We start from the raw sequence: 23,489 nt of genomic DNA on the forward strand, positions 1-23,489 counted from the left end.
AGAGTTGGAACTGGAGATTTTCCTGGAGTTAGAATACTAAAGTCTAACTAGCATTTCTGGCCTCTTACACTCTCAGTAACTCAAGAAAAGTAACTCAAATCCTCTAAAGCCTCAGTCTGTTCCTCTGTAAAAAGAGGAATCATCCCTCAGCCTGTCCAAAATGAACTCATCTTCCCCACCTCCACCATCCCAGTGACCAAACTCCTCAGACAGGCACATAAGCCCATTCTCAATACTACCAATTGATCACGGTGTAGTGGACCTTGATCTAAGCACTTTATGGGTGTGTTTTCATTCAATCTTTATAACAAGGATCCTCTTAAATACGAAAACGCACTATTTTACAGATGAGACCACTGAGAGTCAGGAAGGTGAATGACATGCCCAAGGTCATATAGCTAGGATGCTAAGGCTTGGTCTCAAGCCACGCTACATCCATGCTCTTGACAACTACGTTACTGTGTCCTGTAGTCTTGCCACTATAGCATCTCTCCAAGCCATCAACTCCCAGTTTGACCTGAAATTTAAAAGAAGGGAACCAGGAGTTTCCACTGTGGTACAGAAAGTTAAAGATCCAGCATTGTCCCTGCGGTGTCGAGGATTCAATTCCCAGCCCTGCGCCATTGGTTAAAAGGATCTGGCATTGTTGTGGCTCTGGTTCGATCCCTGGCTCAGAAACTTCTGTATGCCCTGAGTGAGGCAAAAAAAAAAAAAATTAATAAATAAATAAAAGAATGGAACCAATATTTCATGGGGTGCTAGGGTCACAAAGTATCCTCCTCTGCTACCTGTGATTGTCACCAAATGCCCCTGAGATGGGCAGCACTACCCCCAACCCAATGAATCCATCAGCTACACATATTAAGGGAGCCAATACCTCATCCAAGTTGAGTCATAGAAGCCCCGAGTTGGAGTCTCCACGCCTCTATTTCATGGCTATGAGTGCAGAGACAAGTCACTTCACTTTTCTTTGGGTCTGTTTCTTTATAAATCACATGAGAACAGGTGTCCCTACCTCTGGGGCTACTGTGGACATTAACACAGGAAGCACTCCACTGAGGAAGACGATAAAGATGACCTGGGAGCAGGCTTTTGATGGTCCACAGGTGATCGATAATGTTGAACACCTAGGGAGAAAGTTAATCCTTTTCAATTTTTAGAAACTTCTGATTGCTTCAAGGAGACAGTCTTATATCCCTAGTTTGTCTTTAACATCTATGAACGCCAACGTCCTTTGTTAACAAAGGGACCCTGTCTCAGATCCTTAGGCAGTGAAATCTAGCCTAATCATTAATGATAAACTCTGAACATTAAATATGTTAATTTTTTTTCCTTTTTTTTTTCTTAGGGCTGCACCCATGTCATACGGAAGCTCCCAGGCTAGGGGTCGAATCGAAGCTGCAGCTGCTGGCCTACACCACAGCCACAGCAATGCCAGATCCAAACCATGTCTGCGACCCACACCACAGCTCACAGAAACACCGGATTCTTAACCCACTAAGCAAGGCCAGGGATCAAACCCTGTCCTCAAGGATTCTAGTCGGGTTCCTTATCGCTGAGCCATGACAGGAATTTGTAAATACATTAATTTTTATCATTATTTTCTGCATAAAACAAGTGAAAGTTGTTTTCTATTTACTGTAGAGACAAATTTTTTTCTTAAATTTGAATTTTAAAAGTGACTCAGTTAAAAACCTTTAGCTAACAGTCATACATGGTAAGTTGATTTTCCACAGGCGAGAGACCCCAAAGGCTTAAGTGTGGGAAATCCTGACTTGGGCAACCACAGTAGAGTGTCTGGCACGCACAAGCGCAGAATAACTGTGAGCTGTTATCACCAACACTACCATCGTCTTGAGGTGGGGCCTGACGATGCTGCACACATTTCCCACAGAAGGAAACTGAGAGCGCTGAGCAGAGCGGCCCGGGTCCTCGAGGAACGAGGACGGAGAACCGGAGCTGGACCCTAGGTAGGGGACGCCCTCGGGCGGTCTGCCTCCCAGTCCAGGCGCGTCGCGCCCCGCCCGGACCCTCCCGGCTCCATCCAAGCCCACTTCTCACCGCACGCGCCCAGAATCCGTCCCGGCGAACGAGCCACTTCCGGCGTCGGGAGGACTGTGGAGCGCGCACCATAGAGAAGCGGAAGGAAGGAGCGGCCGACCGGAAGCGAGGCGCGGAGGCCGGAAGCGAAGCGCGAAGGGTCCTGGCTCAGACTGCTGTGCTGGTGTCCGCTGGCTGCTGGGAAGCAAGGAGGTTCCGACGCCGGCGGCGGCGGCACCTGGTTTGTCAGGGCGGGTCCTAGCCAGCCAGCAGCCTCATGTTGCCCCCCGAAACTAGGAAACCGAGGCTGCAAGGGCAAAGCCTCTTATGTGCCTCGTTCATTCTTTCCCCAGCACCTAAAACGATGTCCGACAACTATGGGAGCTCTGCCAGGTGTTGTATGAATTTGCCCATGCCCAGGATAACCTAGCGTGGTGGTGTCAAGATCTGGATCCCCGTGGATTTGCTTCCATAACCTGGATTCTAAATCACCATCACATCCACCCTAACATCCCACACTAGTGAGGGCAGCAAGTCAGGGAGGGTTTTAAGCCCATTTCATTCAGCCTCCCCCCCCCCCCGCAAAGATTGATCGGTATTTTTCCCATTTTAGGCCACATTTACCTAGGGTAGAGCCCCAAATCTAATGCAGCATTTGACAGTTTCAAGCATTTTCTACCCCAGGTATGAGTACAGATAGAGTTTACTAAGTCCTACTTATCTGAAGGCAGAAACACATGTCCCGAATCCCTAGTTATATAGTGCAGTTCCTTCTGCCATAGTGGGAGGATGCTCCTCGACAGGATTTCAGGAAACAAAAAACCCTCCACGGGGGTGGGTCAGCCACGTGGAGAAGCCAGCCCTGCCTTGGGCACCTGCCAAAATTCCTTGCAGATGAAGAAAAGACCCCGTGGTTTATAGTAAATATTTTAATTGGTTCCATCAACACCAGCATAAGTTTTCCTGAAAGGGAGGCAGAATCAAGCTACCCAGAGGTTCATGCGGTGTGGGTGTCACTGAGGAAGCCCCCAAAGTCACTGACCCCACTCCACATAGCCAGTGGCCCAGGAGAATGAGGGTAGGGCTGATAGAATGTGAAGAGGGAGAAGAGGAATGCAGAATGAGGGAAATATGGTACCTAGCCCAGTAGCTCTGGCTGCAGAGGGCAGTAAGGAGGGCAGGAGATGCTGCCTGCACAGAAGGGCTAGAACCACTCAAGTTCTCAACATCATTGTCTGGGGAATAGGATGGGCCTCTCTACAACTGTCTTGTATTACACTTACTCCCCAAGAGGTCTCGTCACCTCTGTTCAATCTTCCCAATTCTTTTTGGTCTTTTTCTAGGGCTACACCTGTAGCATATGGAGGTTCCCAGGCTAGGGGTCGAATCAGAACTACAGCTACTGACCTATGCCACAGCCACGTGGGATCTCAGCCACATCTGCGATCTCCACCACAGTACCACCACATCTGGCAACACCAGATCCTTAACCCACTGAGCGAGGCCAGGGTTCAAATCTGCATCCTCTTGGATACTAGTCAGATTTGTTTCCACTGAGCCATAATGGGAACTCCTATCTTCTCAATTCTATATTCCAAATTCTGCAGTTCCAACACAAGTTCTGAGTCCTAAGTTCTACCTTCTGAGTTGCTGTTCCATTCTTTTTCCCTCCCCCAGATCCTCCCAGCTCCCATCCCCTTTCCCAGCCTTTCTGTGTAGAATATTGGGTGGAATATGTGGATGTCCTGCGGACTTTGCTAATTTGAGGGTTTTCCCTTTTGCTTCTTGGGGCAGTTCTAGGCTTTTCTCCAGGAGGAGGGACTTGGCTCAGTGGCCGAGTGGAAACCAGAGAATTTGTGAGAGCCTGGCCTGGTATGACCTTCTCCCTTTCTACCCCACCTCTAACCACTGGACACACTACCTTTTGTGCAGCTAAAGCTAAACTTAGGATTTCCAGGGTGAGACTGTGGATTGCTGGCTTTGAGATGAGTCATCTTAGAGGGAACCGTAAGAAGACATAAAAGGTTGCTATTCTTCATTCAGAGAACTTAAAATAAAGACTGCTTCCAACACAGGGGAAGGGGTGAGTGGGAAAGATGGGAAGGGTCTGGGCAGGACTATAAGTCCTCAGAAACTCATCATCCTTCAGCTTTCCCTTGTCTGAGCTGAGCACTACCCGCCAGAGTCCACAGGATCCGAGAGTAAACCAAGACAGCAGGACTGGAAGCCCCTTTGTCCCTGGCTACCCCGATGGAGAGGGGGAGGCAGCAGCAGCATCACTGCAGAGGTGAGATCTTCAAAGGGATCATGATCCGAGACTCCATGTGTCGCACCAGGGGGACTGTAGAGAGAGAGGCAGAAGTCACAAGGTGGCCACGGCGTGCCAACCCCCCAAACTAGCCCTTAAAGGAGGAGGAGGCCTGGGATTCTGAGGGAAAGACCCACTGCTTTCCTGGGATGGCCCAAGGAGAGGGCCACGTCTCCCCAGTTGTAAGACAATGGGGTCTTCGGTTGTGATGAAATGCAGCTCTGAAAATTTTTCATATAACTATACATTTATTTTCCTGTGTATGTGAAAAAATAACTAGCATAGTTCAAAAACGACTTCACAGATATTATCGCTTAGGACAAAGCTAGGTGACAAAGGAGGAGGATTTAAAGAAAAAAATCAAGACAATAACTGTAGTGGAAATCAACTGGTAGGATGAAAGCTGTGAAGGTGTCCTCCAAAGGCTAAAGTGTGAAAAACACCGATTTAATTCAACTGACTCATTTTACAAATGGGGATGCCGCAGCTCAGAGGGGGCCAGCCCAAGGTCACCCAGAAAGCTGGACTCTTTCTTTCCTCCTGCTCAGAGCTGTTAAACTCTACTGTGCTTACAAATTAAATACAGCTCTTGTACAAGTACAGATTCTGATTCAGTGGTGGGGGGAGGAGGGGAGTGGAGATTCGGCATTCCTAACAAGCTTCCAGCAGATGCTGACACTGTCTCCCGGGACCACACTTTGAAGACCAAGGCTCCCACTAACTCCTTGAGGAGACACCTTCTCCCACACACCAGATGGTGAGTGTGGCAGCTAAGCTGTAAGTTCCTTAAGGGCAGGGACAGACTCCTATTCATTCTGTGCCTCCCAACCCCCTTCCTGCCACAGTCCCTGACACACAGTGAGGGCTCAATCAGCACCTACTGACTCCAGGTGCTTCTCAGGCATCCTGGCAAAGTGGCAAACACTGTAAGTAAAAAGCTTGCTTGAAAATATTTTGCTGTGTGCTTCCTCTGTGCCAGAGTCTGGGTGTAGCACTTTTCATAAATTAGCTCCTAGGGGTTCTGTTGCGGCTCAGCGGGTTAAGAATCTGACTAGTATCCATGGTTTGGTCCCTGGCCTCAGTGGGTTAAGGATCTGGTGTTGTCATGAGCTGTGGTGTAGGTTGCAGATGCAGCTCGGATCTGGCATTGCTGTGGCAATGGTGTGGGCCAGCAACTGTAGCTGATTCAACCCCTAGCTTGGGAACTTCCATATGCCGCAGGTGCAGCCCTAAAAAGCAAGTTAGAATAGAATAAGCTCCTGGAACCATTCCTTCAGCCCTCAGAGGAAGGCACTATAACCAATGCCATCTTACAGATGGAAAAAGGAAGAGCAAGGTGAAGAACCATGCCCAAGGTCACACTGGGCACTCAACCACAACACCTCTCTGAGGCAGGGGAGCCTGGCTGTGTTATTGCCCCTTAGAGCACTCACCTACGACAGCCCACATCACGTGGAACATGCCACCAGGATAGAAACTAACTCATTGTCCTAAAAGTGAGTTCCCCGTCACTGGAGGTAATCAAGTGATACAGATCTCCTTGAAGAGGAGATTCCATCCTCAGGTAAGGTTCTTGGCAGATGACCTCCAAAGGGCCCAGATGAACTCAGAGGAGGTGCTTACCTGTGTAGTAGACATTTTCATCCCAGCCCCTCTTCCTCCAGGCAGCGTTTCGGGTCTCCTCCCGAGACTGCAGGTCCTTATAGGCTGTGGGGAAGGCATAGGCTCATTCCTTGGGCTCAGAAGATCTGATCCTATATCCAGCACGAGGCCCTTCTTCCACTGCCCCAGACCTTGCCCTGCTGTCTCTTCCTCCCCAGATGCCCCCAACTGTTAGCAAACACTGTCTGCTCTGACAATCTCATCCAATCAGTACACTTGTTGACAACTCCCGAATGTTTATTTCCAGCCCAGAACTCTCTCCAGGGCTCTAGACTTGTATATGCGGTGTCCACCTGACCTATCTACTCTGCATGTCAGCGTCTCAAATGTAACACTTCCAAGGATCAAAATTACACTCCCAACCTCTCCAACTTACTCCTCCACAGGTCTCAGTAAGCAACACACAGCTGCCTAAGTAGGAGTCTGGGAGCCTCTCTTGCTCCCGCACCCAACACAGGCCATTCATTCACCAGTCCCATTGGTTCCACCTCCAGACCAATGAACTTGAGAACTTCTCAGCATCCTTACAACCACAACCTTTGGCCAGGCCACCATCCTCTCCCACCTGAACTAGTATAACCATCTCCTGATGCCCGATTCTATATATTTAGAGTAAATCCTGGAGTTCCTATTGTGGCTCAGCTCTAATGAACCTAACTAGTATCCATGAGGATGGAGGTTCAATTCCTGGCCTCTCTCAGTGAGTTAAGGATCTGGTGTTACTGTGAGCTGTGGTGTAGGTTGCAGACATGGCTTGAATCTGGTGTGACTATACTGTAGGCCGGCAGCTGCAGCTCAAATTTGACCCCAGCCTGGAAAATTCCATGTGCTGCATGTGTGGCCCTAAAAAAAAAAAAAGAATCCCAACCCATCCCCATGGCCTGCAGGAGCCCAGTCTAATCTGGACCATCCCCATCTCCCCACTCTCTCCATACCAGCCTCCTATTTACTTCTCAAAACCCTGAAGGCCTCTCCCTGCCACAGGGGCTTTGCACATGTTGTTCCTGCTACTTAAAATACCTTCCCTGGCAATTCACAGCTAACTCCTCATCCTTTAGGTGGGCTTACATTTTACCTCCTCAAGAAGGCCTCAGAGAGGACTTCTTTGTTGATCCAATCTAGTAAACTTTCCCACATTTTTCTTTTTCTTCTTTTTTTTTTAGGGCCATACCTGCAGCATATGGAAATTCCCAGGCTAGGGGTCAAATCAGAACTGCAGCTGCTGGCCTACACCACAGCCACAGCAAGGCCAGATCCAAGCTGCATCTGTGACCTGCACTACAGCTCACGGCAACGCCAGATCCTTAACCCACTGATGAAGGGCAGGGATGGAACCAGCATCCCCATGCATACTAGTTGGGTTCGTTGCAAGTGAACCACAATGGGAACTCCCCATGTTTTTCTTCATTATCTCTCCCTGTCTCTTTGTGATTTGTAGTAATTTGAAATTATCATTTTTGCTAGTTTACGTCTGAGGTGGTGTCTCCCTCTGCTAGAACATAAACTCCACAGGGGCACTAATGTGTTCGCATTGTAGAGGCAGAGTGATGGTGAAGAAAGGGGCCCACAGAGGGCTCCTGAGGGTCCCCCGCCTACCCCAGAGATGATGCACAACGTAGAGCTCTCCTATCTGCGAGAAGAAGCCGCCCACTGCCTCCTGGTTCTCCTGCCGGTACTTGATGGCCCGAGCCCTAGAGATGGCAGAAGAGTGTGGGGCAGAGGCCAGGGCCCATGCAAAGGGCCTTCTGATGTGCCCCTAGGCTGGTTCCCCAGTCACACAAGGGAGGGGCCTGAGGTAGGGCTCTGAAATGACTGGGGACAGGAGTGACAGAGGTGTAGCCACTGGCGAGGGGTTCTACCACAATTGTCTATAGGATCCTCACCCCCTGGTTGGATCATAACCTTCTCCTGGATCCCCTTGCCACAGCACCTTGGGCAAGGTGACTCAGCAATGGCCTTGTTGGTACAGCTGGGCAGGGTCCCCCCGACTCCCTGGCACTGCCACTTACCAGTTGTTCCCCCACTCGATCATGGTTCCTGGCTGAAAGAGAACCAGAGCAGAGGGTGGGAACAAGCCCCCACCTGGGATTCCAAGCATCGATGTTGGGTCAGGATGGGAAACTGTCGTGTCTCCCCAGCTCCAAGGGCTGCTTGGCCTCATTCAGGGGACCTGACTCACACCTGGGTGTGCCTGTATGCACACATGCATACACACCTCTGTACTGAGCTAGGATGGAAAAGGCCAGAAGCTGCAGTCTAGGTGCTGGGGCACAGGGCCCATCCACCTCAGGGTACCTGGACAGCAGCTCTGCTGCTGGGGAGGCAGGAGGCAGATGGGGACCTAGTAGGGGAGGCACCTTGAGCTTGTACGTCCTCAGCTCGTAGATGTTGGGGCCAGCTCGAGGCTGTGGCTCATTCCAGAAGCTGAACTCAAGAAGCATCTGGTTCCTCCTGGAAAGCAGCATCTGGCTCCGCTCCTTTCGGAACTCCAGGTACTCCTGTAGGCATGGCAGTTTAGGTGTGGCAACCAGGAAGGACCCTGACCCCAGGCCTGTGTCCCACGGGGTGGAAAGCAGGAAGCCCCCAGCACAGAGCTGAGCCAGAACCAGTATCTAGAGAGGCTTGCTGAGTGGATGCCAACATACCTTGTTGTTTTTGAGCTTGTTCATGCAGTCCATGAGGGCTGGGTAGCCACCTGAGAATCGCCACAGGTGTACTGTTGGGGGGCAGGGAGGAAGGTACAGGTCAGGGGGCTGGGGGACCCTGCCCTACTTACTCCGAGGCTGGTTAGATGCGTATGTTACCGAGGAGGGGAGAGGGCAGTCTCCAGCCTGGATCCCTGTAGCACCAGGACTGAGTTCCCGTTGGCTTAGTTGGGGAAGCACTGGGCAGGGGAAAACTGGGACACAAGCCCAAGGGACCTAGGTTTGAGCTGCAGCTCTGCCAGGTAGCCCTTGACCCCTCTAGGCCTCAACGTCCTCATCTTGAAAATGAGAATAATGCTCCCACCCAACATCCCTTCAATAGCAACAAGAGGATCGAACATGAACTTGGACCCTAGGAGCAGCAGCATGTGTAAAGCTGACCACCACGCCTGTGAGGGACAGGCTGAGCAAAGGAATGGGTAGGTCTGATGGGCTGAGATGGATTACTCCAGGACAATGAATTTTAAAAAGAAACTACTGCATTTGGAATGGATAAGCAATGAGATTCTGCTGTAGAGCCCAAGGAACTATATCTGATCACTTGTGATGGAACATGATGAAGAATAATGAGAAAAAAACTATATATATATATATATATATATATATATATATATATATATATATATATAAGCTGGACCACTTTGCTGTACAGCAGAAATTGAAAGAACATTGTAAATCAACTATAATAAAAAAATTGTTAAATAAAAATAAAAAATAAAGAAGAAACTAAGAGGAGTTCCCTGGTGGCACAGTAGGTTAAGAACCTGATGTTGTCACTACTGTGGTTTGGGTCACTGTTGTGGCACAGGTTAATCCCTGGCTCCAGAACTTCCACATGCTGTGGGCATGGCTAAGAAAGAAAGAAAGAGAAACCAAACCAAACCAAGGAACAGAACAGCGTGTGCAGTATGGAGTGACAGGGGTAGAGTGACATATCCAGAGATGCTGGTCTCTGCACCATCTTTCTTTTTTTTTTTTTCTTTTTCAGTCACACTCTTGGCATATGGAAGTTCCCAGGCCAGTACTGAGTTTTGCTTGCATGGCTATTTAGTTTATATCTGTCTGAACCATCAAGACTATAAACTATGAAGAACAGAATCAGGTCTGTTACTTGTCCACCTTAATATTCTCCAGGTTTTAGCAACTGGCACACAAGTAGGCACTCAAAAACCCTTTGAATGTGGAGTTCTCACTGTGGTACAGTGGGTTAAAAACCTGACTGCAGTAGCACAGGTCACAGCTATGCCTCAGATTCAATCCCTGGCCCAGGAACTTCCATATGCCTCAGGTGTGGTCTTAAAAAATTTTGAGGAGTTCCTGTCGTGGCGCAACAGAAATGAATCTGATTAGTATCCATGAGGATTGGGTTCCATCCCTGGCCTCGCTCAGTGGGTCGGGGATCCAGAGTTGCCATCAGCTGTGGTATAGGTTGCAGACATGGCTCAGATCCCGTGTTGCTGTGACTGTGGTGTAGGCCAGCAGCTGCAGCTCTGATTTGACCCCTAGCCTGGGAACTTCCATGTGTCGTAGGTGAGGCCCTAAAAAAAAAAAAAAAAAAATTCAAGTTCCCATTCCGCAAAGTTTATTTCCCAATTAGGAAATACTTAGAAAAATCCAAGAAGTACTTCTGGAACTGATTAAGTTGTGCCTAAAATGGGAAAACTGTAGGGACTGGAAATGAAGACAGCTTTTCTTACCCCACTATCAATGTGTCAATAATTGTTACTGAAAGAGAATTTAAGATTAAGAGAATTTAAGTTCAGGTGACAGATTTTAAAAAACAAATAGGGGAGTTCCCGTCGTGGCTCAGTGGTTAACGAATCTGACTAGGAACTATAGGTTACAGGTTCAATCCCTGGCCTCGCTCAGTGGGTTAAGGATCCGGTGTTGCCGTGAGCTGTAATGTAGGTTGCAGATGTGGCTCGGATCCCATGTTGCTGTGGCTCTGGCGTAGGCCGGTGGCTACAGCTCCAATTCGACCCCTAGCCTGGGAACCTCCATATGCCGCAGGAGTGGCCCAAGAAATGGCAAAAAAGACAAAAAACAAACAAACACAAATAGGAGTTCCCATTGTGGTACAGTGGAAAAGAATCCAACTAGGAACTATGAGATTGCAAGTTCGATCCCTGGCCTTTCTCAGTGAGTTAAGGATCCAGTGTTGCCGTGAACTGTGGTGTAGGTTGCAGACACAGCTTGGATCCTGCATTGCTGTGGCTGTGATGTAGGCTGGCAGCTGTAGCTCTGATTTGCTCCCTGGCCTGGGAACCTCCATATGCTGTCGGTGCAGAACTAAAAAAGCAAAAAATAAATAAATAAATAAAAATTAAAAAACAAACACACAATTACCAGGGCTACTGAAGGATGAGATAGCTCGGCTTGTGAGGTAGTGAGCTCCTTGTTGCTGGGAGTGTTCAAGGGAAGCTTAAAGCACCCTCTATCAGGGCGGTACCAGAGAAGCTCCCTGTGCTGTGTGCAGCCTAATCAGCACTGTCCAAGGGGATTTCTACCCTGATGGAAACGTTCTACATCTGTGCTGTCCAAGATGGTAGCCAGGAGTCACATATTTTTTCAGTGGCACTTGAAATATGGCTAGTGTAACTGGGGAACTGAGTTGTTCTTTTTTTTGTCTTTTTTAGGGCTGCACCCATGGCACATGGAGGTTCCCAGGCCAGGGGTCTAATTGGAGCTGCAGCTGCGGGCCTACACCAGAGCCACAGCAATATGGGATCCAAGCCACGTCTGCGACCTACACCACAGCTCACAGCAATGCCAGATCCTCAACCCACTGAGCGAGGTCAGGGATGGAACCTGCAACCTCATGGATACTAGTCGAGTTTGTTAACTGCTGAACCACAACAGGAACTCCTTGATATTTTCATTTTTAACTTTACCCAATTTAAATGTAAATAGCTACATGTGTTGAGTGGCTACCTTCCTGAATAGTGCAGATCTAAATTCCAAGGCCCCTTTTAGTAGCTGAGACTCTGTGAGTGAACCAAATTCATGTATGAGTCCTCACGGCTGGTACCAACTGGGGTGGGCATGTTTGGGTGAGATGGGGCTTCCTGGGGGTGCCCCAAGAAGCTGCAAGGAACCAGCTCAGACAAGACTCCCTATTTATTCCACAAATATGAACTGCACACTGGAGATTCAATGGTGAAGAAAGACAAGCAGGGGCCCCACCTACCAACATGGGGAGACAGACAGAACAGGGCACACGGTCAGGGCTGTGAAGGGGCACATTCTGGGGCTAAGGAGCCAAGAGAGGTGCCCCACCCAGGTTGAGTCAGGGGAGGCTTCCAGGAGGAGGTGATGTCTACACCAAAGTAAACGGTGAGTAGAGGAGTACGCCATGTAAGACAGGCAAGAGAGAAAGAGCGCTTTGGGCTGTTAAAACAGCATGAACAACAGCCTGGAACTAGGGGGAAAAAACTGCTCATATGAAGAATGGAAAGAAGCCTGAATGGGACACACGGTGAGCAAGAGGACGTGGTGAGATGAGGTCAGCAGCTGGACAGGGAAGGACTCAAGAGCCTCACAGGCCACCCCAAGGGCAGAGGGGGCAGCCCCAGCATTTGAGCAGGGAGTGAGCCAATGAGGGCTGCATTTATAAAGACCTCTCTGGGCACCACTGTGCAGATGGAGGGAAGGGCAGCCACTGGGCTGGGCAGCAGTGGTACTGGAGAGGTGGGCAGCTCACCAGCCTGGTCCTGCTCCCCGTACCACGTGTTCCAGTTGCCCACAAGCGAGCAGGGGTAGTCCTCATCCAGGTGCAGCTTGGGCAGCACAGCCTCCCTGTGGGAAGGCACAGAGCAGGAGGAGGGCTCACATCAGCCACCAGCGCCCCAGCTTCCAACTCAGATCCTCAGGGCTGGGCCTCAGTCTCCCCATCTCTAAGATGCAGAGGCTGCACAAGGCATCCTTAGGACTTGTGGCTCTGAAACCTGTACCCCCTGGATTTCTGCACAGAGAACAGGGCTGGGATAGAGGCCCCCACCCAAGCAGGGTCTGGGACAGGAGGGGGCTCACGTCAGGCTGTTGTAGGCATCCAGACACTCGGGCTTCACATTGTGAACTGCAACAGAGGACACAGAGCAAGCAGTGAAGTTGTGGGGGGCGGGGTGGCCCACAGGGCCTGGGCTCCCAGGACAGCTCGGAATATCCCAGACCCTCTCAAGTCCCAGCCAGAGCCTCACAGGGCCCCAGAGCTCAGCTGACACTCACATTGGATCTTGTAGAGGTTGCTGGTCTCCTTCTTAGACAGCAGGGTAGAGTGGGCATCCTTCCGGGGATCCACCTTGTGTACGAAGAGGGAACGGAACCAGCTACCTTCATTGTCCTTGGAATAGAACCTGCGGGATAGAATTCAGAAGAATGTGCTTCCATCTGCTCAGATGCCCTGCTCCCCTGGGCTGGTGACCCACATTTCTGGGAATGGGGCCATGGAATCCCATGGCAGCTCCAGAAGATATGTCATTAGAGCCAGCTGAGCAGACCTGGTCCCTTCTAGAGATCCTGGCTGGCCCAGTTTGCTTCCTGAAGCTCCACTGAGCCTCAAGAGGCTAAGAGAGGCAGACCCACCTCTCTCTCTAGCCTCGCTGCCTCCACTTTGCCCCTTTCCAAGACATCCTCCATTTGGATCACACAGCTATAGCCCCTTGCCAAGAGGATCAACTCCAAACCCACCTTGCCTGATGTTCAAAACCCATGATGGCTCAAATAATCTTGTCAGCCTCTCCTCCTGTCCACTCCCACCTGGGTATCCTGCTCTCCAGGTGTGCTTCTCCCTGAACATACTGGGCTCTTTAACTGTGCTTTCTTTGCCATTTCTATTCTCCCTGATAAGAAGGCTGCATTCACCATCCTCCCTGGTGCTCACACTACACCTGGCCTGATCTCAGGCCCTACAAAGGGAGAGCCCAAGACAAATATGCTTTGTCCTTGAGGAGGTCATAGTCCACTAGGAGAAGTGAACCTTGGAACACAGTTACAGCCAGAGGTCTCTGCGTGAGCCCAGATGCATGAGGCTGAACTTGGCCTCTAGAAGTCTGGGTAGGCTCTCTCTCTTAAGGAGGTAATCTGGCCAGTCTCCAAAGCTCCAGGGCCTATTTGGCAGATAAAGGCTGGTGGTGGTGGTGAGCTGGGGATAGGTGGGTAAAAGGCAAGATCTTCATTCATCCAGCCAACACTTAATGGACAAATATCTGCCCTGTGCATCTTGCTAGGTTGCTATGAGAATGAATGAATGAATGAATGACATGTGTACCTTGTTCAGGACAGGGGAACCAACCACCAGGTCCTGCTAGATCATAACTGCACTCCCCACACAAGTTCCCAGCAGGGGTGGAGATTTCTAGGCTGCCAGAGGTGGCAAATCTTCTTACTTAAAAGCGGTGGTGCAGCTTGTAGCCATCCTGAACTGCCAGCCCCCCTCCCACTGGATGATTACCACCCAGGGAGCCTGGCACTGGGGGCCCCATCAGCAAGTCGTCTTCTTCTTACAGGCTTTTCTGTGGCTAGAATGAGTATCTTGCTAATCAAAGTATTGCTTTTCTCCAAAATACAAAGCAAGTGCTGGAACTGATAAAGTTTAAAAAGCATCTTAATGTGGTGATACATTTATATGAGCATAGAGAAAGACAAGTAAGGATTAGTCCCAAACTGTTAATACTGCTTACCTGGAAGAGGGGAGAGGAAGATGGCTAAATTTTTCGCTATTTACTATCATTTTTACAAGGCTAAAAAAATTGCTTTAAGTATTTCCAAACAGGAGTTCCCGTTGTGGCGCAGTGGTTAACAAATCCGACTAGGAACCATGAGGTTGCGGGTTCAGTCCCTGCCCTTGCTCAGTGGGTTGATGATCCGGCGTTGCCGTGAGCTGTGGTGTAGGTTGCAGACGCGGCTCAGATCCCGCGTTGCTGTGGCTCTGGTGTAGGCTGGTGGCTACAGCTCCGATTCGACCCCCAGTCTGGGAACCTCCATATGCCTCGGGAGCAGCCCAAAGAAATAGCAAAAAGACAAAAAAAAAAAAACTATAAAAAAAAAGTATTTCCAAACATAGGATTCCTGTTATTGTTTTTTGTTTTGTTTTGTTTTTGTCTTTTTAGGGCCACACCTATGGCATATGGAGGTTCCCAGGCTAGGAGTCTAATCGGAGCTGTTGCCACCGGCCTATGCCACAGCCACAGCCACGCCAGATCTGAGCTGAGTCTATGACCTACACCACAGCTCACAGCAATGCCAGATCCTTACGCCACTGAGCGATGCCAGGGATAGAATCCACATCCTCATGGGTACTAGTCTGGTTAGCTAACTGCTAAGCCATGACGGGAACTCCCTGTAGTCCATGAAAATTTGGGACCAGAATAAAGGATTACATGCTGGATAAGACTGGCTGAGAATATCCTCTGTGCCAGGGAAGTGTGATCAGCTTTTCAGTTAACGTGATTCCGCTGAATCAATGTAATGATATGATAATGTAGATTCTAGAAATTTGTCCCAGGTGACACAGCACATTGGAGGCAGAGAGCTCAGGCAAGAACCCAAAACTCTTTCATCTAAAGCCAGCCCCACCTGAGGTCAGGTACTGCCCTGGGGAGCTAGCATCAGGCAGATATTGTGAAGAATCAGGTGTTTTCACTGGCAGAGGGACTTGACCTTTGGTTTGAATGTAGACAGCCTGCTCCCCCTGGAAGGGGCAGTGGCAGGAAGGACAGCAACTCCTACTATTTGTCAACCAAGACCTTTGCTCCAGGACTGGGCTTTGAGTAATTTATTAACATCAGCAGTGACCAAGATAAACAGCCAAGTGGCCAGCCCTGAAGAGAGATCCTGGGATCTGAGGGACTGGGAAATGAAGGGGGTCCAGTTGCTCTGAAGGGCTCCCCTCTCTTCCCACCACTGTTGAACCCTTTCTGCCTCCAGGTCTTGGTTTTCGCACATGTCAAAAGAGCAGGGTAGGGCAGCCTCTCTCTGAAGATCTTTTCTACAGGCCCCAAGAAGATCCAAGAGCAGACTCTGAACTTGAAAGTAGCATCTGTAGGTTCACGTTTTCAAGAGTTCAAATTTCACTTTCCCAGTGAAACCACAGCAGTCTCCTGTCCTTGAACTTCCACACCCTTCTCACCCTATTTTTCTGTAGCTCCTTCCAACATGTTATAGAATTTTTATTACGTGCCTTGTTTATTGTCTTCCATAGAAGCAGCCCCAGGAGGACCGGAATGTGTCTGTGCTGTGTATCCCTGCTGTATTCCCAGTGTCTAGAACAGTGCCGGGCACGTGGCACACACAGTCCACACTTGGGGAATGAATGAAGGAGTGTGTATCATGGGGGGTGGAGGGCATATGGAGAGCTAAGACAGAGCGGCATGAAAATGATGAAATCTGGGAGGTAAGAAAGGAAAGAGTGGACCATGGCTCAGAGTGTGGACTCGGGACTCAGGGGCCCTTTCCATCCCCACCGCCAGCAGGAGAATTAGTGCTGAAGAGCACAGGTTCTAGACAAACCCAGGGCTAATCCCAGCTCAGCTTCATCTCTCTGAGCCTCATCTTCCTCATCTGTAAATAAGGACAACAGGATGTGTCTTTTAGAGAGAAAGGCTAACTCAGCAGCACAGCTAATATCATTGTTCTGACCTAACTTCCTAACTAATCTCCTGGCTCCCATTCTTCCCTCATTTTTTTTTCTTTTTTCTTTTTTTTTCTATTTACAGCCGCACCTGCAACATATGGAAGTTCTGGATCCAAGCTGCATCTGCAACCTATGCCACAGCTTGCAGCAATACCAGATCCTTAACCCACTGAAGCTGCATCCTCACAGAGACAACACTGGGTCCTTAACATACTGAATCACAACGGGAACTCCTTCCACTCTTTCCCTTTTCTCCTAATCCGTCCAGCAATTTTGTAAAACACCATTGTTGTGATGCTATTCCTCTACTGCCTATAAAACCAAGGCTGGATGTCTCCACTTGGATTTCTCACTCTGAATGATACTGCCAAGCTTTCCAGAGTGAATTCCCTTTTAAATTTGGTGGCCATGGAGCCAAGATTCCCTCTTATTAGAACCACCTGAGAACTTGTTAGAACTTCTCAGGCCCCATTAGGGGTAGGGGTAGGGGTAGGCCCACCGCAACAGAAACTCTGGGGGTGGGCCTAGCAATCTGGGTTTTAACCAGTCCACCAAGGGATTCTAATGCATGCTCAAGATTGAGAATCACTGCTCTAAAGCATTCCCAATTTCTTTTTCTTTTTCATGTAATCTCAGTAAATGATCCCAGAAACACCAAAAATTCTGGTATCTAATCTGCATTAAGGATGCCCCTTAGGCCTAGAAAAACCAGCTCAGCCCCTTGCATAAAAACACCTCTCGGAGTTCCCATCGTGGCGCAGTGGTTAACGAATCCGACTAGGAACCATGAGGTTGCGGGTTCGGTCCCTGCCCTTGCTCAGTGGGTTAACGATCCGGCGTTGCTGTGAGCTGTGGTGTAGGTCACAGACATGGCTCGGATTCCACATTGCTGTGGCTCTGGCGTAGGCCGGTGGCTGCAGCTCCGATTCGACCCCTAGCCTGGGAACCTCCATATGCCACAGGAATGGCCCTAGAAAAGGCAAAAAAAAAAAAAAAACACCTCTCATATTTCCCTCTCAGCCCTTTCATCACTTTCATGTGAATATGTCTTGTCTCCCCAGCCACACTGGTAGCCCACAGACATACTTCCACCCCCTGGTCACTTAGCACAACGCTTCTGGCATGGGAGTTGCTCAATATTTGTCCCAGATGAGAAAGTTTGAGACACATTTGCACCCTCAGTAAGGATCAACCGTCTGTTGCCTCCATATAAAACTGCTCTGAAATATTCTAGATTTATATGCTAGGAAGCATAGCTCTGAGCACATTTGAAAACACTCTTCTGTCTGGAGGTAGCTGATGAGAAAGGGGCCACGTTTCTGCTTATTGTTCCAGAAGTGTGTCTTTAGAAAACACACAAGGGAGTTCCTGTTGTGGCTCAGGGAAATGAATCCTACCAGGAACCATGAGATTTCGGCTTTGATCCCTGGCCTTGCTCAGTGGGTTAAGGATTCAGCGTTGCCGTGAGCTGTGGTGTAGTTTGCAGATACGGCTCAGATCCTGCATTGCTGTGGCTATGATGTAGCCTGGCAGCTGTAGCTCCGATTCGACCCCTAACCTGGGAATCCCCATATGCCACGAGTGCGGCCCTAAAAAAAAAGAAAAAAAGAAAACACATAAGAAGAACTAAACTTGTGTTAACAGGATTACTAGTACAGCAGTAATAACTGCTGTGTATTGAGCACCTACTATGTGCTAAGAAGTGATCCTCACAATTTTTTTTCTCTTTTTTTAGTCTTTTTGTCTTTTTCCAGGGCCGCACCCGAGGCATATGGAGGTTTCCAGGCTAGGGGTCGAATCGGAGCTGTAGGTGCTGGCCTACAACCACAGCCACACCAGATCCAAGCCGGGTCTATGACCTACACCACAGCTCATGGCAACGCCGGATCCTTAACCCACTGAGCGAGGCCAGGAATCGAACCCGAAACCTCATGGTTCCTAGTTGGATTCATTAACCACTGAGCCACGACAGGAACTCCTCACAATATGTTTTTTTTTTTTTTTTTTTTTGAGAAAAATGAAACTCAGGGATGTCTTATGCCTTATTTAAGGACAATTAATCAACGGACAAGAGGATTCCAATCCAATTCCATTTGATTTCAAAGTCCATGCTGTATCTGTACCTCAGTAGCCCCCAAAGCTCAGAGGCCAGAAGGGCTGCTGCTGGCCCCCTCTAGTGACTGCAAAGAGCTATGGGGCAGACTGAGGGCTGGGTCGACAGGAGGAGATGTTCCCAGGCATCCAAGGTGGGACCAAGGTGAAAGTAACTTCGAGGCAGTCCTTGAGAGACTTGATAAGTATTAATCAAGTGCTTCCACAGCAATCCTGCAAAACACCTGGCAGGGATCACCATCTCCACTTTACAGAGAAGGAAAACAAGGATCACAGGTTCAGGACCTCGTCCAAGGTTACAGAGCGGATAAGTGAGGAACAGCAGAATGCTTCTATGTCCCATGCTCCTTTTGTGGCCTCTGGACAGTCATCACACAAATGGCTCTACCACCAACCAAGTGTGTAACCCTGGGGAAGTGAGGTCCTGCCCCCAGCTTCGATTTCCTCACCTGGAAAACAAAGGGCTCGTGGAAGATGACCTCCCTAAAGCGCCTTTAGCCCTGACATTACCAGGGACTCATGAATAAACTGCTTGAGATGTAGGTGCAGGTGGCAACATCTGTTGCAAGTTCACCTGGGCTGGGTACCTCACACACATGGCCTTGTTAATCCTCAACAGTACATCCTACTTTACCATGATTTTTACAGATGAGGAATCTGAGGCTTCCAGAGGCCAAATGACTCATGCAAGGTCGGCCCCACTAAAAAAGGGTTAAGTTAGATTTGCTGGTGCCAGGCAAACTCCAGGCTCTCTCCATGATGTCAGTTTTCTCTGCAATTACTGGGCAGTCAGAGTGAGGGCACATGCCTGGCTCTTCTTTCTAGTCTCCCCAAAACCCCACTGCACAGCTAACACCCCACGGCAAGGTCTAACAGAACTCTGCAACTTCACACCTGGGCTGTGGGAGGGACAGACCCCTACTTCCACAGGTGGAGGGATAGGCGTCCTTATGTCTTTGGCAAATGTTCTTGAGCATACACTGTCCTGAGCCCCATGCTAGGGACTGGGGAGACAGAAAAATAAGGTGATGGTCTATTGGGGGAGACAGGCAAGTGTGTATGGGGTGATAAGAAGAGAAATGGAGGAAGTATATACGGGGCTACTGGGCTACAAGTATATACAGAAGAGGGAGGGGTCAGACAGGGAGGCCCAGCCCTGCCTCAGTCCAGAGTGGGGACCAAACAAAAACCCAGGCTCGGCCAGCCTCCCTCTCCCCCCTCTCCCCGGAAGCCAAAAACAGTTGTGGTGCAAAGAGCACGGGGGTGTCAGGAGGCCTGGGTCCAGACCCAGTGCTGCCACAGGACCGCAGGGGGAGTGACCTTGGACAACTCCCATCCCTTCTCAAGCCTCCTTTGCTCCACTTGTACTGTTCAGGTTTAGGCATCCATGGCCCTTGGAGATCTCCCACTGCTTCTCGAAGGAAGAGCTGCCTCTCCTAGAAGCGTGCTCTCTCACAATCACCGCAAGGTCTGGGAAGGGGCCACTCCTCCTGCCCGCCGCCCGCTCCCACTCTCCATGGCCCCGGACCTGCCCCTCACATTCACCCCATCTTTCATTCTCTCCCAGAGCCAGGTACCCAATAGGACAAAGAAACTGCGCATACCTTTCCCACCTCCACCATTTGCCCAGAGCTCTTCCCCAGGCTTAGATTTTGCCCCCGCCTCTAAGCCCTAGAGTACAACTCCGAGTCTCTGCCCATCCCCCGCGCCCGGCCCCTGGCTCGAACCCCTGCACCCCCCACGCGCGCCGACCCTGCCCGGCTCGTACCGCGCCGCAGCCACAGCCGCAGTGTCCCGGGCGCCAAGCCCTGGGCCCCCCAGTAGCCGCCGCGCCGCCGCAGAGATGCTGCACAGACGCGGAGCCATGTTGGAGCGGTGCAGGTTGGAGGAAGGCCCCGCCCCCGAACCCGGCAGCGGAGGCGGGACGTGAATAAGCCCCGCCCCACCGGCTCGCCCGCCTCCATCTCCACCCAGACAGGTGGGCGTTGTCCCTGTCCATCCCATGATGCAGATTCTGGGCAAAATTGGGGTTTTTGTCCTCTGTGCCACTGCAGCTCTGCTACTGACTTGCTCTGTGACCTTGAGCAAACCCACTGCCGACTCTGGGCCTCAGAGTCCAATTGGGTGAAATGGGAAGATTGAACAATAATACTAGGGGTTCTTAAGAGGGCACTTAAGGTTGAACAGCAGAGGGTAAGCCCATTGAAAGCGTATGCAGTTATGTGTGCCAGTGCGTTTTCCTGTGGAGAGGGGTGCAAAGGTAGCGTTTCTCACATTATCTAAGGAACAAACCCCCTACCACTTTAAGACAGACGGACAAGGCTCTGGGTTGCAGGCTCGTTTCCTCTCTATCAACTCCTTTTCCCTTTCATCCTTCTCTACCATCTCTGTCTGGGCCTCCTGGGGCCTCAGGCCCTTCTTCGGCTTTGACTTCCAAACTAATCCCTTCTCAGCCCACAATCCCCCAGGTCACAGACATGGCAGGAGCAGAGAGCCTGCAGACCCCATGTGCATAGACTGATAGACTGCTTGCCCACACTTGAAGAATGTCTATCCTCTGATGCTAGTTCCCTCTCGTATGCTTAGGGTGGAGGAGTGAGGGGAGGCTTTAATTTTGTGATTTCCTTCAGCTAATATTGAGTCCACCTGGCTAGGCCCTGTGCTTAGCTCTGAGACACCAAAGGTGGTCAGGACAAGCCCCCAGCCCTCTTGGAATTTTGTGTTGCTATTGTCTTTTTAGAGCTGCACCCAAAGCATATGGAGGTTCCCAGGCTAGGGGTTGAGTCAGATCTGTAGCTGCTGGCCTGCACCACAGCCACAGCAGTGCCAGAACTGAGTGTCTTTGACCTACACTACAGCTCACGGCAACGCCAGATCCTTAACCCACTGAGCAAGGCCAGGGATCAAATCTGCGCCCTCATGGATGCTAATCAGATTCGTTTCCACTGAGCCATGACTGGAACTTCTCCTTCAGCTAATATTGAGTCCACCTGGCTAGGCCCTGTGTTCTCCTCTGAGACACCAGGGTGATCAGAACAACAAGCCCCCAGCCTCTTGGAATTTAAGGCCTGGATGGGGAGACAAAAATCGAACTGGTACTGACCTCCAGGGCAAAGACCTTAGGCCTACCCCTCCCCACCCCTTCCTGCCTGACATACTAAATACGTACTGAACAAGTGAAAAATATACACAAAAGTATTTTGGCCAATTGTGATAGAGGGTATGAAGAAGCATGGGGAGCTATGAGGACTTATCATGGGGAGGGGGGGAAAGAAAATTTGAGGTCCTATATACTTTTAAGGGTTAATAACTTCTTTAAGGAAGTGAGACTTGAACTTTTTATGTTTTCTAAAGTTGCTACAATGAACATGTATTCTTTGATTTATTTAAAAAGGAAAATGTGCATCATTATGATAAATTACCCAAATCAACTGTTATATGCAGGCAGAACCATCAAAATAAATGCAATGAAGATAACAGTACGGCTGGTGTCTTGTAGCTAAGACGGAAGCCTGGGAGCCTGGAGGGCTGCTCTTTGTGTTAACAAAGAGCCGGAGCCTGGAGCAGGGTCGGGGTTAGAGACACAGCTGGGCCTCATTGCTCTTCGAGGGACCCAAAGGGAGTGAGCTCTTATTCTGAAAATGAACATGACTGAAGGGTTCCCATACACAACCACTCAGGAAAAACCTAGATGGGTAGATGGAGGTACAGCAAGTAAGATGTCACTCATGTCATGGGGTGAAGGAACAAAGAGTGGCAGGCATGGAGAGGTAGGAGTGACCATCTTTTTTTTTTTTTTTTGTCTTCTTGTCTTTTGTTGTTGTTGTTGTTGCTATTTCTTGGGCCGCTCCCGCGGCATATGGAGGTTCCCAGGCTAGGGGTTGAATCGGAGCTATAGCCACCGGCCTATGCCAGAGCCATAGCAACGCGGGATCCGAGCCGCGTCTGCAACCTACACCACAGCTCACGGCAACGCCGGATCGTTAACCCACTGAGCAAGGGCAGGGATCCAACCCACAACCTCATGGTTCCTAGTCGGATTCGTTAACCACTGCGCCATGACGGGAACTCCAGACCTAAGCTTTAAAGGGTAAACACGGAAAGCTTGCCAGAAGGGAGCAGGACAAGGAGACCCTGAGGCAGAGGAAGCAATGTGTGCACACTATGTGAAAGCCCCCCCCGACCCCCAAAGAAATGTATTCTGATTGTTCAGCACCATCAAATATCATCAGACGATGGAGATGATGTGGAGGCATCGGCTCACTCAGGACAGGAATACGTCTAACAATGGAGTGGGCAGCCTTGGTGACCTGTGGCTGGATTATGCCAACAGAGGCTACATAGCAACAGCATTTGGCAGTTGAGCCACAGGAAGCCAGGACCCCTGGAGAGGGAATGGCAGGCCCGAGAGTCCTCACCAAATTCTTGGTGTTTCTTGCTGCTTCTGTTGGGAAAAACAAGGGAGGGCTGACCTGCAGCCTCCTCACACTGGTCTAGGCATTTCTTTTTTCATTTTTGGCCACCCCTCAGCATATGGAATTCCCGGGCCAGGGATCCGATTAGCCATAGCTGCAACCTAAGCCATGGTTGGGGCAACACCGGATACTTAACCCACTGTGCTGGGCCAGGGATTGAACCTGCAAGCCAGAGCTCCCAAGACACCACTGATCCCATTGTGGCACAGTGGAACTCCTAGGCATTTCTTCTTTTTTTTTCCTTCTTTCTATAGCCACACCTGTAGCACATGGAAGTTCCCGGGATAGGGGTTGAATCAGAGCTGCAGCTACCTGCCGGCCTGCACCACAGCCACAGCAATGCAAGATCCAAGCCGTATCTGTGACTTACACTGCTGCTCATGGCAATGCCAGATCCTTAACCAGTGAGCGAGGCCAGGGATTGAACAGGAATCCTCATGGACACTATGTAGGGTTCTTAACCTGCTGAGCCACAATAGGAACTCCATGGTCTAGGCATTTCTAAGACAGTTTTCCCATCTCCTCCATTCCAGTGGGGCAGGAGGATCAAACCAGGT

General features: G+C 50.0%; 2 protein-coding genes across 8 annotated transcripts in view; both read right to left on the bottom strand.

Moving 5' to 3' along the window:
• Positions 1–2,198, bottom strand: part of THOC5 (THO complex subunit 5) — a 38,559-nt gene extending 36,361 nt beyond the window's left edge. For 2 of the 7 annotated variants that reach the window (XM_047759491.1, XM_047759487.1), the window contains exons 1-2: positions 2,062–2,129; positions 1,016–1,127 (exon numbers count right to left, since the gene is read on the bottom strand). The gene's annotated coding sequence lies outside the window, so the exon portion shown is untranslated. Of the gene's footprint in view, positions 1–877; positions 1,128–2,061 lie in introns of all 7 variants that reach the window. The other 5 variants (XM_047759490.1, XM_047759486.1, XM_047759492.1 and 2 more) reach the window with 3 other exon arrangements.
• Positions 2,199–2,954: 756 nt separating this feature from the next.
• Positions 2,955–20,357, bottom strand: NIPSNAP1 (nipsnap homolog 1). The gene is made up of 10 exons (XM_047759493.1): positions 20,226–20,357; positions 12,940–13,067; positions 12,745–12,790; positions 12,416–12,510; positions 8,656–8,726; positions 8,368–8,508; positions 8,020–8,051; positions 7,607–7,701; positions 5,972–6,055; positions 2,955–4,381 (listed from the first exon to the last, which is right to left on the bottom strand). The coding sequence occupies exons 1-10, from the start codon at positions 20,321–20,323 to the stop codon at positions 4,317–4,319; spliced, it is 855 nt and encodes a 284-aa protein (XP_047615449.1). The 5' UTR covers positions 20,324–20,357; the 3' UTR covers positions 2,955–4,316.
• Between the last annotated feature and the right edge of the window lie 3,132 nt (positions 20,358–23,489).

The sequence above is a fragment of the Phacochoerus africanus genome, chromosome 15 (genome assembly GCF_016906955.1).
Source record: "Phacochoerus africanus isolate WHEZ1 chromosome 15, ROS_Pafr_v1, whole genome shotgun sequence".
In the NCBI taxonomy this organism is placed as follows: domain Eukaryota; kingdom Metazoa; phylum Chordata; class Mammalia; order Artiodactyla; family Suidae; genus Phacochoerus; species Phacochoerus africanus.

Bases quoted from the DNA above. Each gene is read 5' to 3' on its own strand.
- NIPSNAP1 (XM_047759493.1), bottom strand. From the start codon at position 20,323: ATGGCTCCGCGTCTGTGCAGCATCTCTGCGGCGGCGCGGCGGCTACTG. The intron at 13,068-20,225 runs GTACGAGCCGGG...TCTATCCCGCAG, and splicing joins GCGGCTGTGGCTGCGGCGCG to GTTCTATTCCAAGGACAATG. The intron at 6,056-7,606 runs GTAGGCGGGGGA...CCTTCCCCACAG, and splicing joins CGTTGTGCATCATCTCTGGG to CCTATAAGGACCTGCAGTCT.